This window comes from Mercenaria mercenaria, chromosome 11 (assembly GCF_021730395.1).
Source record: "Mercenaria mercenaria strain notata chromosome 11, MADL_Memer_1, whole genome shotgun sequence".
Classification (NCBI taxonomy): domain Eukaryota; kingdom Metazoa; phylum Mollusca; class Bivalvia; order Venerida; family Veneridae; genus Mercenaria; species Mercenaria mercenaria.
Genome location: NC_069371.1, coordinates 54,494,419 through 54,513,444, shown reverse-complemented (window position 1 = coordinate 54,513,444; position 19,026 = coordinate 54,494,419). Strand labels below are relative to the sequence as shown.

Sequence of the window (19,026 nt, the reverse complement as noted above, 5' to 3'; positions counted from 1 at the left end):
CAAGGTAATCATTCTGACCAAAATTCATGAAGATCAATTTAAAAATACCGCCTCTATCGCATACACAAGGTTTTTCTTTGATTTGACCTAGTGACCTAGTTTTTGAACCGAGATGACCCATTTTCGAACTCGGCCTAGATTTCATCAAGGCAATCATTCTGACCAATATTCATGAAGATCAATTGAAAAATACCGCCTCTATCGCATACACAAGGTTTTTCTTTGATTTGACATAGTGACCTAGTTTTTAACCCGAGATGACCCATTTTCGAACTCGGCCTAAATTTCATCAAGGTTATCATTCTGACCAATATTCATGAAGAATAATTGAAAAATACAGCCTCTATCGCATACACAAGGTTTTTCTTTGATTTGACCTAGTGACCTAGTTTTTGACCCGAGATGACTCATTTTCGAACTCTGCCTAGATTTCATCAAGGCAATCATTCTGACCAGTACTCATGAAGATCAATTGAAAAATACAGCCTCTATCGCATACACAAGGTTTTTCCTTAATTTGACCTAGTGACCTAGTTTTTGACCCGAGATGACCCATTTTCGAACTCGGCCTAGATTTCATCAAGGTAATCATTCTGACCAAAACTCATGAAGATCAATTGAAAAATACCGCCTCTATCGCATACACAAGGTTTTTCTTTGATTTGACCTAGTGACCTAGTTTTTGGCCCGAGATAACCCATTTTCGAACTCGGCCTAGATTTCATCTAGGCAAACATTCTGACCAATATTCATGAAGATCAATTGAAAAATACAGCCTCTATCGCATACACAAGGTTTTTCTTTGATTTGACCTAGTGACCTAGTTTTTAACCCGAGATGACCCATTTTCGAACTCGGCCTAGATTTCATCAAGGTTATCATTCTGACCAGTATTCATGAAGAATAATTGAAAAATACAGCCTCTATCGCATACACAAGGTTTTTCTTTGATTTGACCTAGTGACCTAGTTTTTGACCCGAGATGACCCATTTTCGAACTCGGCCTAGATTTCATCAAGGCAATCATTCTGACCAATATTCATGAAGATCAATTGAAAAATACCGCCTCTATCGCATACACAAGGTTTTTCTTTGATTTGACCTAGTGACCTAGTTTTTGATCCGAGATGACCCATTTTCAAACTCGTCCTAGATTTCATCAAGGTTATTGTTCTGACCAATATTCATGAAGATTAATTGAAAAATACAGCCTCTATCGCATACACAAGGTTTTTCTTTGATTTGACCTACTGACCTAGTTTTTGACCCGAGATGACCCATTTTCGAACTCGGCCTAGATTTCATCAAGGTTATCATTCTGACCAATATTCATGAAGATTAATTGAAAAATACAGCCTCTATCGCATACACAAGCTAAATGTTGACAGACGACAGACGACAGACGACGGACGACAGACGCCGGACATCGAGCGATCAGAAAAACTCACCTGAGCATTGCTCAGGTGAGCTAAAAAGTATATACCATACTGCTTCAAAAAATTTAAAGTATACACCATCAACATCCAAAGTATATGCCATACTGCCTCAAAATATTCCAAGTATATTCTACATTAAATGATAAAAAAGTATATACCATACTTCAAAAGTGTATCTCATACAGCACTAAATCATTCAAAGTGTATCTCATACAGCACTCAATCTTTCAAAGTGTTTATCATAAGCACTATATCATTCAAAGTGTTTATCATACAGCACTATATCATTCAAAGTGTATCTCAAACAGCTCTCAATCATTCAAAGTGTATCTCATACAGCACTAAATCTTTAAAAGTGTTTATCACACTGCACTATATCATTCTAAGTGTATCTCAAACTGCTCTCAATCATTCAAAGTGTATCTCATACAGCACTAAATCTTTCAAAGTGTTTATCATACTGCACTATATCATTCTAAGTGTATCTCAAACTGCTCTCAATCATTCAAAGTGAATCTCATACTGCACTAAATCTTTAAAAGTGTTTATCATAAGCACTATATCATTCTAAATGTATCTCAAACTGCTCTCAATCATTCAAAGTGTATCTCATACAGCACTAAATCTTTCAAAGTGTTTATCATAAGCACTATATCATTCAAAGTGTTTATCATACAGCACTATATCATTCAAAGTGTATCTCAAACAGCTCTCAATCATTCAAAGTGTATCTCATACAGCATTAAATCTTTAAAAGTGTTTATCACACTGCACTATATCATTCTAAGTGTATCTCAAACTGCTCTAAATCATTCAAAGTGTATCTCATACAGCACTAAATCTTTCAAAGTGTTTATCATACAGCACTATATCATTCTAAGTGTATCTCAAACTGCTCTCAATCATTCAAAGTGTATCTCATACAGCACTAAATCTTTAAAAGTGTTTATCATAAGCACTATATCATTCTAAATGTATCTCAAACTGCTCTCAATCATTCAAAGTGTATCTCATACAGCACTAAATCTTTCAAAGTGTTTATCATAAGCACTATATCATTCAAAGTGTTTATCATACAGCACTATATCATTCAAAGTGTATCTCAAACAGCTCTCAATCATTCGAAGTGTATCTCATACAGCACTAAATCTTTAAAAGTGTTTATCACACTGCACTATATCATTCTAAGTGTATCTCAAACTGCTCTCAATCATTCAAAGTGTATCTCATACAGCACTAAATCTTTCAAAGTGTTTATCATACAGCACTATATCATTCTAAGTGTTTATCATACAGCACTATATCATTCTAAGTGTATCTCAAACTGCTCTCAATCATTCAAAGTGTATCTCATACATCACTAAATCTTTTAAAGTGTATCTCAAACAGCTCTCAATCTTTAAAAGTGTATGTCATACAGAGCTAAATCATTCAAAATTTATATCATACAGCACTAAATCATTCAAAGTGTATATCATACAGCACTAAATCATTCAAAGTGTATATCTTACAGCAATAAATCATTCAAAGTTTATATCATACAGCACTTAATCATTCCAAGTGTATATCATATAGCACTAAATCGTTCAAAGTGTATATCTTACAGCAATAAATCATTCAAAGTGTATATCATATAGCACTAAATCATTCAAAGTGTATATCTTACAGCACTAAATCATTCAAAGTGTATATCTTACAGCACTAAATCATTCAAAGTATATATCTTACAGCACTAAATCGTTCAAAGTATATATCATACAGCACTAAATCATTCAAAGTGTACATCTTATGCCATTAAGATATTTAAAGTATTGTTATATTCAATAAATCAACAATTGTCATTGCAATTATCATATGTTTCAAGAATACTTATATATATATATATATACAATGTATATATATTCAAAAGAAATATCTCTCATTTAAAGAAAATATAAATATAAATATACAATTCTCTGTATATAAGTTCAAACACATAACATGGTTTATATTCCCAACAACTCTAATTGTTGTAGAATTTCCTTTTACCATTTCTATGTTTTTTACCTTGCTCATTGACTTGTGTGGTCCCATTGACTGGTGTGGTCCCATTGACGTGCTTCTTGTTTGACTGAGAATTGCCACTACTACGAGACCTGGAAGCTTTTGTTGATCGTCTTCTGAGACTAAACCTGAAAAATAAACTTTTACAGGTTTATTTGCTTGCAAAAGTAAAATATGTTACAATTACAACTAGAGTTTTGCCTGTAACAGATAACATAATGAATAATAATTGAAGGCACTGCCTCAATCGGGAATCAATCCAACTTCAACTCATCCCATAACATTTGAAAAGAACTGTCTAATGACAGCACTGAAGTACACATTTTTTAATGCGATAGTAAGGCCAGATTTTTTAAATTTTTCGTTTTACCGACCCGCCGACCCTAGATTTTGCCCGATGGAAAAAAAAAAAAAATAAAAAAAAAAAATCCAGTTTAGTAACGTACTTTTTACGAATTTAACTGTTATGTTATAGCTGTAGTTTATCACTAGCATATCAGTACTGTATCCGGCACCAGGTTTTTATACTAAAGGTCAAGCCTCTATATACCTGGAGTAAGTTTTAACTTTTCAAAAACATTTTTGGTTGTGGGTTTATCCTGCTACCAAAGTTAAAGTGTATTTCTGACAATCATAGCATCTTTATTTTATTCTGAATAACATCCAAAGGATGTTCATGTGCTACACAAAACAGTCCCATTCATGAACAATGCGGATGAATTATCAATGAACAAGCAGCTCTTATTCAACCTGTATCCACTCACACTGACCATTTAGATTATATAAGATCTATCAATGATAAAGTATTCCAGCCCATAGTTACATCACAAGCTAGGACAGACAGAGTTCATCTTAGATATGAGGTACATTAAATTTGTATTTGTTTCTCATTCATGTATATTCATAGACTGTCATTTAAACAGAAAATAAATCTACTAAAAACCCTGCAACCATCAGACATTTCAAGGCTTTGATTATATTTTCCAATTTAAATATTTACTTTCAACATGCCTGCTTGATGGATAGGTTTGGTGTTTATATCAGACAGACAATCCTCTATCGGTAGGGTAAATAAATTTGTGAAAGTTGAATCCGGAGACACTATCGGAAATGTTGTATCAGTGAATGTACCACATGATTTTACTGAATTCGTGATTGATGAAATCACGTCATCAACGAGGTTCGAGGAAACATGTGCTGAAAAGTTTATCAAATGTGAGGCAGATATGCCAGCTGATGTGCTGAGTGAAGCAAACATTAAATACATCCAGTGTAAAATGGAAACCCCACCCATTGAGACTGTCAATAGTTCCAAGGATCAAGATGTAAAATCTGCATTTGATGTTCTAATGACTATGCGTCGAAATTATGCATTCCTACCAAAACCCAGGTACGATATCTAGCAGTACTATAAAAAAATTTGTTTGCGACATTTTAATGCTACACACATATATATAAATCAAAAACTGGTTGTGCACGTATCCAAAATATGTGACATGTGTATGCCTTGTAAAAGAGTGTTGTAAGGAAAGTCATATGTGAAGTTCGGAGTAACTGTAAATATTTGAATGGAAGTTTTGAAGTGGCATTTTTAAAAAGAGGTTATATTTTAATGGTGTTGATAAGTTCTGAGTTTATTTAACATGTGTATGCCTTGTAAGTGTAATGTTGTATTAATGGAAAGTCGTATGTGAATATTATTTAAATGTATATTTTTGAATATTAAAATAAGAAATTGTATATGTTTCAATTTTAAAGTGGCATATAGTGATTTGTCTTATTAACAAGTTAGAATGGAAATAATAAATCCTTTGCCATGCTTTGTCGTTGATTAGAGCAGGGTTAGTTGTTTAAATGTGTGTAATTAGATCACTCCCCCTGAGTACGGGCTCGTGATATAATTCCTACGTGTCTGAACTTCTAACCGTGCTCTAACAATGACAAAGCATGGCAAAGGATTTATTATTTCTCAGGTACACTGAGACACATAGACAGGCATAGTGTTCATCATTCCATAAAGCCTGATGTTGAAATGCACATTTGTTAATAGGTCATCAGATTATAAAACAACATTTTGCATAACTTTTTTTTTCTCTCCACCTACCCTACCCTTTTCCAAAAAAAAAATCGGTAAAAAAAATAAAAAATTGTGTAACTGTTTTTTTTTTTTATTCCATTCTCCTACCCTACCCTACACTTTTCCAAAAAAAATTTGTAAAACGAAAAATTAAAAAATTCTGGCCTAAATACCTCATTTGGTATAACGCATGTAACCGTAGAGGGATTGAATACCGTGCTTTTATTTACAAGTGAACATAACGTGTATATATACCATATATACTCATTCGGTATATCGCATGTTAACCTCTGGTCCATGCATCCAACCATTAAGACAATGGTCATATGATAGGGTATGTTACAATAACATTAGTCCTGTATTTAAGCCAAAATGCCTTGTTTTCCTTGATGAACAGAGAGAAAGAGCATCCATTTTTTCCATTCATACTATCATGTGAAGTCAACTGATTCCCCACCATGTAAACAACAAGAGGACCATGATGGTCATGAATTGCTCACCTCTTCCCACATGATCCAGTTTTGAGTATGACGTCGTTTTTTCTATTATTTGACATAGTGACCTAGTTTTTGAGCTCATGTGACCCAGTTTTGAACTTGACATAGATATCATCAAGATAAAAATTCTGACCAATTTTCATGAAGATCCATTGAAAAATATGGTCTCTAGAGAGGTCACAAGGTTTTTTTATTATTTGACCTACTGACCTAGTTTTTTAAGGCACGTGACCCAGTTTCAAACGTGACCTAGATATCATCAAGGTGAACATTCTGACCAATTTTCATGAAGATCCATTCAAGGGTATGGCCTCTAGAGAGGTCACAAGGTTTTTCTATTTCAAGACCTACTGACCTAGTTTTTGATTGCAGTTGACCCAGTTTCAAACTTGACCTAGATATCATCAAGATAAACATTCAACAAATTGTTGACGCACGGACGGACGCACGCATGCACAGACGACGGACGAAGGGTGATCACAAAAGCTCACCTTGTCACTATGTGACAGGTGAGCTAAAAATAAAAAGCTAGAGTTGTATACAGAATCCAGAGAGAATGGGAATACTCAGCCACTTCATTTAACTAGAGTTAACCTGTGCACTGTAGTTTGTTCTCCTAAGTGGGTATTGAGACATGAGCATACAAACAGAACTTGACCACATCAGGGAACTGGTGCAGATGTCGACAACTGGGTGAGTGTACCAGCTCTACTCATTCTTCAAATAGTCAAGCTTGAAAGTAAATTTCTGTGGTAGCAAATGAATTCTACCCATTCAGTCATAAGAGAAAACCACAAGTTGTCGATATTTTGTATCTACTTGTAAGTAAGTTACTGAACCTTTTCTGCAGGTGAAAGCTGATCCAGGTTCCAATGATGGGTCCAACCCAGTATATAATGATATGAGCAATTCCTGAAGTATCACCACAGCCCCATGTATGCCCCGTTGCCATGGCAGGATGGATGTACATTCCAGTGAGATGTACACCTGAAAAAATATATCTGTATGTGACAAAAGCATTATATTGGTACAAGTTAAAGCATAGCAAAAGTTCCTTCTAAGGCACATCTATATAAATATATAATGATCATCTTGTAAAATTTTGTTTGCAATGTCTGTTTTAAATATGTGGAACCCTAGGATAGGATGCAATGACAAGACCATTCTACCTTATTGACATTCCGTATCACCCGTTTAAGTGCCCAGAGTTAGGGGGTGATACATTTTGCACCAAGGGGGCGTTTATTTCTGCACCAAAATACATAAAAAAAAACACTAAAATTTTGAAAAAGATCTATGTTGTTTTTTATTGCCTGAAAAATGTCAAGTCCGCTATTTCGACAGTATGTACGCTAACATAAGTTGTTAAATCCAACAACAAAATAAATCCGTTACCAATTTCAGTTGAGTAAATACGGCAATTAAGAAACACTGGCTGTACACATTGACCCGATTTAAACTCAGTTCAAAAATGTCCATGTGTTACTGGTAAAGTGTTTTGAGAAGTTTATAGCAATGATAGCAGACTATGACAGTAGGGGACATTAAAAGTGAATAGTGGACATTTTCCGGAACTTGTTTTTTAACTAACATGTAAAACGGATATTTCCTCGCACACAACAAACTTAGTGGTCATTGATCAAGTAATTCACGGCTGTAATTTAGTAGTATCTGTCCTAAATCTCGTGAATGTGACATCCGGGCATTCGATTTGTGAATTTGTTGCACACAATGAGAGGGTCGCAGTGGGGTTTATTATCACATATTAAACATGCATTCGAAGGTAACGACATATTTTAACCTTTGTGACGAATGAGATGTTTGGCCTGTTTCAACAACACATCTTTTTCATCCTCGGGTTTAGTAATGTGTAATCCGCACAGCGCGTTCAGCCAGAGAGTGGCTTCAATTAGGGAAGAATAATTCTAATGTCAGAGGTTATTGCTAAGGTCACGGAGTTTGATTGGCCAGCTTGTAATGACAACAGCTTTCGAGATCAGTTTCTCAGTCAAATGTGACTTACCGAATCTAAGTGTTCCTTCTCAAGAGAAGGAACAATATTATTAGTATACGAAGCTAATCTGAAAAAATGTCTTTGCAGAATTTGAATAAAATGTAAATGGTCAACTTGATGACAGTCTAACTTACTGTTTCCATACATACTTATGTTTTCACTGACAATGCTTTCATTTTTCTAAGATGCCAGGACAAATAAAAGCAAAGTACCGAAAGTATGTACTTCACCAGTGGATACGAGTTACTAAAAATTTCATTTCAATCTTTTTCATGAGAAAGAGCTACTGTGAAATCTTTTTGTTCGTGCAGGACGAATTTTCCTGTATTTTGCGCTATGGACAATGCCTGAATTAAAGACTGCACTATTATTTAACCATTTAATATGTAGTTATCTAAACTTACTTCCTGTCAAAAAAATACGTATGCTGTAAGACCCGTGTATTTCAAGTTTCTCAAAATGTCACAGTATATCGGCAGTTAATTAAAGCTTGTCCTGATAGGAACTTATTTGTTTTTACCAAAATGGATTATGATATCTGATTAAAATATTTATATTAATGGGTTAATTGTTTTCTTTACAAATGCGTTCGTTGTCATTGTCTTACAAACGCTACAAAATATTTCTTTTACCGGTATTTATCATCCTGGACAGGAAACTATGTAAATATTTGAATTAAAGTGTGTATAAATTTGTTCGTCATCCACAAATTTAAAGTTTGTCACACTGCGTTACTGAATGTAACAGCTCAGCTTCGTAATTATTCGCACCTGCCACTGTTTTAGAATAATTGGGCAAGCGCCATTCATAATAAGACTTCAAACTCCTCTTAATTTAATTGATCCTTTGATACTCTTTCACACTTTACCTAACCACAGTGTAAATTAGCAACAATTATCAGTTGGACTGTCATACTGTTTTAACAAGGTCATAAACGGGCCGCTTTTATTGACAGGCGGTACATGATAGTGACACGTGTGATGCTGGTGATTTCTAAAAAAAAGTAAGTATCTTAAAATAATTCTATCTTAAATTGAAAATTCGTGAATTAAAGCCTGCGCGAAACTGTCTTCTTTGCCGTTTGCGTGAAATTTCATGCGAATTTAAATGATTTCACAGTAATTTAACATCAAGAATTTTTTTGCACAGTTGTCACTGTTGTGGTAAAAGTATAGGTTTCAATATATTTTATAAAACAACTACTGTAAAGAAATGAATATTATGACTTTGTGATATTGACATGATTCATCCATAAAAAGGGAATATTAATTGTAAAATGATTTTCTCACAATTGTTAATTGGCAAACAAATAACAACTTTACAATTTGCCTGTCCAATACCCCTAACCCTACAGTTGACCCTAAACTACCTTTATGTGAAGTCTGATGATAACAGGGGCAGTTGTTAAGAATATCGAGTGAAACTGAGAAGCTTGCCATGAAAGTTTAACCTAAGTAGAACAGTGATGTCAACACATTGGGCAAGTACAGTAGCTCTCCTTATTCTTGGAAGTCATTATTCAGACAAAATACGATCGAGTTATTTTCTTACATCAAACAATTCTGCTGAAAACTAAAACAGGAACAGAGAAGAGAAGATCTTAATAATGAATATGGGTCATAACATACTCATGACATCATTCAATTTGTCCTCTCTTGTGTAACTGTATCAATTTTGCCTCCAGCAAACAACTTATGTCAGTCAATGATTCAACACTGATTGATAATTTACTTAAATTTTTAAAATTGTTTATACAAATAATCACACTGACATATTGGTCATCAGATTCAATGTTTTATCATGAACTATTTTTTGTTTGTTTAAGTGTGACCAATCAAATATTTACTGCAAAAGCTTGCATAGATGTGGATATTTCACTGAAACTTGTTTTTGCATGAACCTCAGACTTACAGCCTACCAGGTCCTACAACATAAATCATCAATTTATCTCACAATAGGACAGTTTATTTCTAGTTGTACCCTAGCTCTCATTTCACTTTTAGCATGCTTTGTTGCAGCTGTAGTTTTGCTGACAAATATCTGAAATTTTTGGTGTATATGAACAGCTTTTTCTACTACAATTTTTTGCCTTTTCTTCTGTCTTATTTCTTACGACAATAAAGTTAATGACAGGCCATATTACATGTATTCTGTCTACTGTGAAATCATTCAGTTCCATTGGTATAAAATCTTGTAGTTTTGGCAAAAATGGTTTCTAGTGGTTTTTGTGTGATGAAACAAGTTCTTGAAGTTTTGACACATCCTCAAAATTCATCAACATACGTCTCCTACTCATATCAATGGTTTCACAGTAGACATTTGTTTACCTGATACAACAAGCAGTCCACTGTTGAAAATCTTGATGAGTGTATCAATGGGTAGATTGCCTGTAAATGTCTGGTTGGCAAACCAGCAATCATAGATAACAGCACAGAACTCAATACAGAACCCTACATAGGCTGGTACAGTGAGATCACTGGAGCAAAACGCATCGTAATATTCCTTTAGGCGTGCAACATACATTGGATGAAGCTCAAGACCCAGAATATACATGCCAACATGATATGCTGCAAATCCTGCAATGATCTGGATTATAGTTTTAATGATGCATTTCCAAAGTGGTATGATTCTTTTGTAATACTGCAGCCATACAGCTATAGGATTACCGTCACCTTCTCTCAGAGTCATAAATGACAGGAACATTGTGGGTACCATTGCACACATGTATCCCGGCTCTCCATAATATTTCCTCATAATACCATGTCCAAAGGGATAAGCACAGAATGTCATAGTTTTCACAAAGTCTAGAATATATCCCCTTACAGCAGTAGGAACTATCATCCTGGTTATAGTGTGTAACAATAGACCTATCAAATACACAGACATATATACAACTGTTGCTGCAGGTATAGCTGGTAGAAATGCCTTCACTGGGTCCCATCCTGTCACTGACTCAACTATCTTATTCCAGCCAAACACATAGTCTGAACTTTGGTACAATGACTCCATTTCTGCTGGTCACTTTTTATATCATCTGAAAGAAAACAATCCAGGTAATGTAAATACAGTTACAAAATAGATATTCATGCTTGATAGTATCTTAATACCACATTGTGCTTAAAACAAACAAATGCAATGGGACAAGAATGATGTCAACATTATATGACATATTTCGTTTAAAACTGCTTCACATTTTAATCCGAAAAAGGAGCTTACCTCCAGAAAAAATAATCACACCTCTCAAGAATATGTGCATGTCCACTTAATGTATCCAAGATTCTCTTTAACTGGATGCAAAAGTTCAAATTGAAGTTGTAGTGACGTAAATTTTAGGGGCAAAACTCACAGAAACATAACTGGACATAGAAGTCCCAATAACATGCGCATGTCCACTTCATGTTGATGATGTTTACCAAGTTTCATTTGAATTCGCTGGAAACTGTAGGAGATGAGTATGCAGGGTACAGATACAGTTTTAATAGGGTTTATTCCACAAAAGGTGCACAAGCACATTGTATGGCATGAAACTTCTAATATATATACATGTCCACTTCATAATGATGCTGTTTACCTAGTTTCAGTTGAATTGGACAGAAACATAGAAGTAGTTGAGTACACAAGGTACATAATTTGTGTAGCTGGAATAATATAAAGTCTAAACAAGAGCTCTGCCAAGCAGGGCAATATATGCTGCCCGTAAGGTAATATATCAGAGGAGGATGGATGCAAAATTTAAGGAAGAAGTAAAATTAAAAGATTTTTTTGTTTCAGAGTAAATGTCTCCTGAAGGGAAGTGTGGATGTATGACTGATGGATGGACAACATATGGAGGATAGACAATAGTTCACCCTGACCACTATGAGCTCTGGTCAGCTATAAAAAGAGACCATTCAAACAGTAAGCAAGACAGAGTTAATATGGTTCTTGTACATCTCAGTCAGTGCATGAAGTTTTAATAAAATCTCATTCTTAGTTTTAGAGTTATGCTCTTAACAAAACTGTTATTAGTAAATCTTACTAACATAGATAATTCAAAAAGCATATAAAGAACAGTTATGGTTCTTGTACAATGCATTTTCTGTCATTGTCCAAGTTAAACAAAATCCATTCAATAGTTTTGGACTAATTCTCCGTACAAGAGGGCCATGATGGCCCTGTGTCGCTCACCTGAGTACTATTGCTCAAAATGATATGATCGTTTCAAACCAATTTCATTAGAAGCTGCTGAAGTGTATTCATTTAGACAAATAATAAAGGAGGTAATCTGTCATAAATTCAGTCAATATGTATCTTCACTGATAGTCCAAGTCCATCTGTTCACATAAATGAAATTTCAGATCAGTATCTTCATTAGTTACGGAGATATACCCATTTTAATTTGAAATAAAGGGAGGTAATTTGTCATAAAATCAGTCCACAGTTATCTACCCTGATTGTTTCAGTCCAACTAATGACAATAATGAAATTTCAAGTAAGTCCTATAAGTACTTCCTGATATAAATCCATTTTGATTACAATCGGGAGAGGTAATAAGATATAAAATAACTCTGGAACCTACGACTGGATCTGACAGGTTCGTCATGAAATCAAAGATTTATTGTTGTTGAAGATATTTTGGAAGTTTGTATCAAATAAAACCATAAACGAAGTCTCTATATGGCTTGCAAAAAGTTAACGTTGGCCCCTGTGACCTTGACCTTTGACCTGGTGACCCCAAAGTCAGTAGGGGTGGTGTACTCAATGAGTACTATCAGCATGTGAAGTTTGAAGGTCCTAGGTGCAGTGGTTCGCGAGTAAAGTGCCTTCATGCAAAAAGTTAACGTTGGCCCCTGTGACCTTGACCTTTGACCTGGTGACCACAAAGTCAGTAAGGGTTGTGTACTTGATGAGTACTAACAGCAGGTGAAGTTTGAAGGTCCTGGATGCAGTGGTTCGTGAGTAAAGTGTCTTCATGCAAAAAATTAACATTGGCCCCTGTGACCTTGATCTTTGACCTGGTGACCCCAAAGTCAGTAGGGGTCATGTACTTAATAAGTACTATCAGCAAGTGAAGTTTGAAGGTCCTGGGTGCAGTGGTTCATGAGTTAAGTGCAAAAAGTTAACGTTGGCCCCTGTGACCTTGACCTTTGACCTGGTGACCCCAAAATCATTAGGAGTGGTGTACTCAATGAGTACTATCAGCATGTGAAATTTGAAGGTTCTGGGTGCAGTGGTTCGCGAGTAAAGTGCCTTCAAGCAAAAAGTTAACGTTGGTCCCTGTGACCTTGACCTTTGACCTGGTGATCCCAAGGTCAGTAGGGGTGGTGTACTCAATGAGTACTATCAGCAGGTGAAGTTTGAAGGTCCTGGGTGCAGTGGTTTGCAAGTAAAGTGCCTTCATGCAAAAAGTTAACATTGTGACTAACGAATGGACAGTTGAAAACTAATATGCCTCCCTTCCGGGGGCATAAAAATATATTGAATTTTTGGTTTGAATTAAGCCTAGTGTTTGTATACTGGTTACCCAGGTAAATGTTGTTATGTTGGGCAAACAAACCATGATAAATTAAATTAATTTATTACCTCTTATAAATAAATTGATTTACTGGACGGCTAGAAAAACTCTAGCGGATAGGCTAGGTATCCGGTTACCGTACAGCTAGAATGCAGGCCAGGTATCCGGTTACCGGTAAATAAACAAGAGCTGTCTGTAAGACAGCCAATGCTCGACTATTCGAATTATTGTCCCAGAAGCAGGAAAATATTACCCTAAATGATAAAATATCTATATATAGAGTTTCAATCCAGTTGGAGATAGTAACTTGAGAAGTTTTAAGTTCAAAAGGGGACATAATTTAACCAAAATGCAGGTCAAAGTTATGGGACTTGATTCAATCAACTAGTTTTATAACCCTGAAGGCACACGTGAAGTTTCAATTCAATATCTGTATTTGTTCTGCAGATAGTAACTTGCATGCAAAACTTTAACCAGAATTTTCTAAGTTCAAAAGGGGGCATAATTTGCCCAAAATACATGTCAGAGTTATGGGACTTGACCCAGTGAGGTTGGTAATTGATCTAGAAAAAGAAAAAACAAGTTTCAAATCTATATGCCTTTAAGTAATAACTATATGTACTTGCATGCAAAACTTTAACCAAGGTGTGACGCTGACGCCGAAGCCAGGGTGAGTAGAATAGTTGAGCTTTTTCCCTTTGAAGGTCCAAATCAAATAATTTTTGTTTGGGATACAAGCAGAAGGCAAGGATGAGGCGGGTAGAACTGAGAAGAGGTAAGGAAGGCCGATAGTCTCCCCTACTGTAATGGGGCATTGGTCCGGTTACCGGATCTGAGACTAGACAACCTGTACAGTGCAGGCTAAAGGTCCTGTAATCAATACGAACACTGTACTGAGAATTGTAAATACAAACAGCAGACTATATTTTATCTTTACAAGAGATCACAGAGTGATCTTGGCGCCCACCACTGAGCCATTTTTGAATGTTCCAAATTTCAAGACTAGTTCAAGGTCAAAATCAAGGTCAAAGATCATTTTGGAACACAAAATATACATGTGGTCCAAATTTGAAGCCTGTATCTTCAAAAATGTAAAAGTAGGTCACTAGGTCAATGTCAGGGTCAAAGTTTATTTCAGTCCACAAACCTATGCATGTGGTCCAAATTTGAAGGCTGTAGCTACAGAAATGTAAAAGTAGGTCACTGGGTCAAGATCAAGGTCAACTCATGTCAAGGTTTATCTAGCCACTCAAAACTATACATGTGGTCCAAAGTTGAATGTTGCAGGTTACAGACAAAAAGATTTTTAAAGTTTAACCTTTAACACCTTTCGTATATATAGGTATAAGCTATTGGCTAATAGCTATTCATAGCTAATATTATTATGTTTGCAACCCGACTATAAATAAAAATTTGTATCTTGTTGTATCTTGTAAGCTCATTCTACTTTTTTTTAGAAACGCCTGTCCCCTGATTTTTTAAGTTTTTTTTTTTTTTATTTTTATATTTTTTATTTTAATGACAAAAATGAATATAAAGCATGTTGGTTACCTTTAGTAATACATATGTGACACATATAAGTTATTTATTTTATTTTTTATTGTATTTCCAATTAAAACTTTCTTTTATTATGACCAGGGAAAAAGAAAACCATGTATCCCTCAACTGGGCGTGACTTCAACAAATTGATTTAATGCACAACCGCAACAGTTATTTGCCAATTTCAGTGGACTTGTTTGCTTATAATATAATTATCACCTTTACAATGCCGAGTTATCACCTATTAACTAAAGTACCGCATACTTAATCTTATGATTAAAAGCATGTAAAATTTTATTTTTTGTATTATTTGTTTAACTAAGTACATGTTATTTTAATTATTACTCATTTAATTTTTCTTTGCTTTCTAATTATCGATATATAACTAATTACACGTATTCAGTAACGAATAAATTTTAAGTGCCAACAGATTAAAATGTCTGTAATACTTAAGGTTAGCTCCACTAATCTAATCATATTTCCAATTAACTTATCCTTTAAATAATATTCAATTATACCGATTTATTGCTTTCTCTTTTCTTACTATGATTCTTAAAAAGTTCATTATTATATCATTTTTTATTACTGAAGGCATTGTATTTATTTTTTAATTTATTTCAGTTAATTGTCTTATATTTTCAGTATATTTCTTTTATTATTTTAACCATCCTACAGTCTAACCTGCATTAAGCTGCCAGCCAGAGGAAGCAGACAACTTGGCCGCTTAAGTCAGGTGACCGCTGATCGGAGGGGCAGCCAGTATATATATATTTCAGACTTATGACCAGTGTTCAATCATGACTTTAGCCTTTAGGCCCATTTCTTTCTTGTTTTACTCTTTATTATTTTACCAGGATATATTGACGTGTATTTGCCTTTGCAATCGACAACTCCCCCATGTTTTTTTACAACAAAAATTGTCATAGACGATTTTAGTTTGTTTTACCATTTTTGCCATTTTGGTAAAGGGAAGCTACTCTCTGCACTTACTGTCTATGCTAAAATCTAAGATTGCCATAACATTCCGTAAAAGATCGAGTGGTTTATATTTCTTTCAAACAAAATTAATTTCATATAAATTGAATAGTATTTTGATGGAAGAAATATAAAACAAGAGCTGTCTCCATAGGATGACACATGCCCCCGATGGCACTTTGAATGAATAGTTATGGCCGATGTTAGAGTTTAGGACCTTTGACCTATGGACCTGGGTCTTGCGCGCGACACGTCGTCTTACTGTGGTACACATTCATGCCCAATAATTTTAAAATCCATGCATGAATGACAAAGATATGGACCGGACACGCCCATCAATGCACTATCATGAAATATGACCTTTAACATCTAAGTGTGACCTTGACCTTTGAGCTACGGACCTGGGTCTTGCGTGCGACAAGTCGTCTTACTGTGGTACACATTCATGCAAAGTTATTTGAAAATCCATCGATGGATGACAAAGATATGGACCGGACACGAATGCACTATCATGAAAAATGACCTTTAACGTCTAAGTGTGACCTTGACCTTTGAGCTACGGACCTGGGTCTTTCGCTCGACACGTCGTCTTACTGTGGTACATATTCATGCCAAGTTATTTGAAAATCCATCCATGGATGACAAAGATATGGACCGGACACGAATGCACATCATGAAAAATGACCTTTAACGTCTAAGTGTGACCTTGACCTTTGAGCTACGGACCTGGGTCTTTCGCGCGACACGTCGTCTTACTGTGGTACACATTCATGCCAAGTTATTTGAAAATCCATCCATCGATGACAAAGATATGGACCGGACACGAAAATTGCGGACACACCGACAGACTGACAGACGGTTCAAAAACTATATGCCTCCCTTCGGGGGCATAAAAATCTCAAATATTATGATACTAATTAAAGATCAAGTATTATCTTTAACCGAGATCAAACTGTGAATACTTGAATTGACACGAGGTGACATGCTAATTGTCGATAATTACTGGCCATTTGATTGTAACAAAGAGGATCACACCTTTGGTTATCAGTTTGAATTGAGAAACTCAGGTAATTTTGTCGTTTTTATGGTGAAGTCGCGCGAAACTTAGCAATCAAATCAAATATACAACTTCTATTGTCTACCGGCCGTTCGATTAACTTCGGCGTCATGTGTCTGTCATCCGTGATTGATTTCTTGTCTGTTGCTATGGACACGGCTTGCAATATAGCAACCTGTTAAATCCAATTTTAAATATGGCTGCGGAACTGACCGCTGGCCATCTAATTCAGGCCATTTTTAGGTTTTGGGAGGCAATTTGAGCCGAATCAAAGTATGAAATAGAGGGAATTTCGTCGGGGGCATCTCCAACTGACCATTAACGTCTGTTGACCACCGATTCAAAGTGACCGTTAAGGCAGGTTAGACTGTAATTATTAAAGTTAACCATTTCCAATATAACTCCGTCAAATTATTCACGATTTTAAATAACAATTTTCAAAGTCAAAGATATCATAAAAAAAAGAAAAAAATGCCTTGTATATGTTGGGGATAACAGTACCAAAAGGGGGATGAATTTACCAAGTTTTATCATGAGGGGGACGAAATGATCAATTTACCAAAAGGGGGATGAATTTACCAAATTTTATCATGAGGGGGACGAAATGATCAATTTTAGGGGACAAAGGTATGTCAGGTCTAGTAAAATCTGTAAATGATCAGGACTGGTTGAATCGTAAGCCCTGATTAGCTCGAATGTCTCTCTGGTAGTTGGTCACACCTGTATTCCTTCACTGTACGATTCTCACTCAGGGAGTTGTACCTAGCTTAGGACCCTGAGAATAACAGAAACAGGGTGAATGGTGGCCAAGGATGCATTTTTGATCTATATATTCTTAGTACAAAAATATCACTTTTTTAAGAGTCGCACAAAGAGATACACGTTATCTACCTGCTACCTGTCTACGTAAATCAACTGATTATAAGTTGTTTTTGTTTTGACACATATGTTTTCATTCAGAGTAGTGTCCCTCTATCGAGCGCTTGAGTAGGGGTATGTCTAAATACCGAACATGAGTCATGTCCGCGGACATGACTGGTAAATACCGAACATGAGCGATAATTATTTTATTAAAGCCAGGCCCGTGTCCAGGATTTTTTTGCTGGGGGGGCCCAACCTGGGGTGGGTTTGGGAGGGGTATCCCCTCCCGATGTCGAAATTTTTTTAATATGGTACATAAAAAGATGCATTTTCCTGCTACCTGAAACACCTTTAAGGATGCATGAATGTATTATATAATTAAGGAAAAGTCTATTTTTTAATCATTTCATCAAGCCTTTTCAATGTATGTATGATTGTACAGTCACAGTGTACAATCTTCATTTTTCTGTATGATACCCAGGTCTCAGTGTATTGGCTCTGATATCTACCAATCCAATGTATAACCAGCTACCAGTAATAAAGAAGCTAGTGGTTTGAAAATCAACTTTATTTATCATAATAAAACAAATTATATGATTGTCAGCAATAATTATACTACATTTTAATCAAATGAATAAAATTTCATTCATTCTACCCTTTTCTTTCAATCATAATATAAAAAAAACTGTTTTCTAATTAAATTTAAAAAAAAATATAATATGTGTAATTTCACTAAAAAGAAAGTTATCAAAAACTGCTCAAAATTGATATACAAAATGACATGATTTGTAGAAAAAAGATTTACTAAGTTCACAAATAAGTATTAATGATATAATAAATAAAAACACAAAGATATTTTTTGAACTTTTTCTGCATTTCTTGTGTTCTAAGCAAATATAATGAAAAACTACCCACTACCCAATCAAGTACCGCGTTTAAAAAAAGCAAGCGATCAAAGAAGCATGTACAGATAAACTTTTACCTGTAACATGCCTGGGGCTAATTTCCACTACCGGACACGGTTTTATGGCTC

The 19,026-nt window shown here is 35.2% G+C and overlaps 1 protein-coding gene across 2 annotated transcripts in view; it reads right to left on the bottom strand.

Annotated features, from left to right (window-relative positions):
* Positions 1–18,106, bottom strand: part of LOC123532875 (uncharacterized) — a 49,195-nt gene extending 31,089 nt beyond the window's left edge. For both annotated transcript variants that reach the window (XM_053517481.1, XM_053517482.1), the window contains exons 1-4: positions 18,024–18,106; positions 10,395–11,101; positions 6,893–7,040; positions 3,483–3,607 (exon numbers count right to left, since the gene is read on the bottom strand). In XM_053517481.1, coding sequence (XP_053373456.1) covers positions 3,483–3,607; positions 6,893–7,040; positions 10,395–11,076 — 955 coding nt within the window. In that variant the 5' untranslated portion in view covers positions 11,077–11,101; positions 18,024–18,106. The remainder of the gene's footprint in view (positions 1–3,482; positions 3,608–6,892; positions 7,041–10,394; positions 11,102–18,023) is intronic.
* Positions 18,107–19,026: the final 920 nt, after the last annotated feature.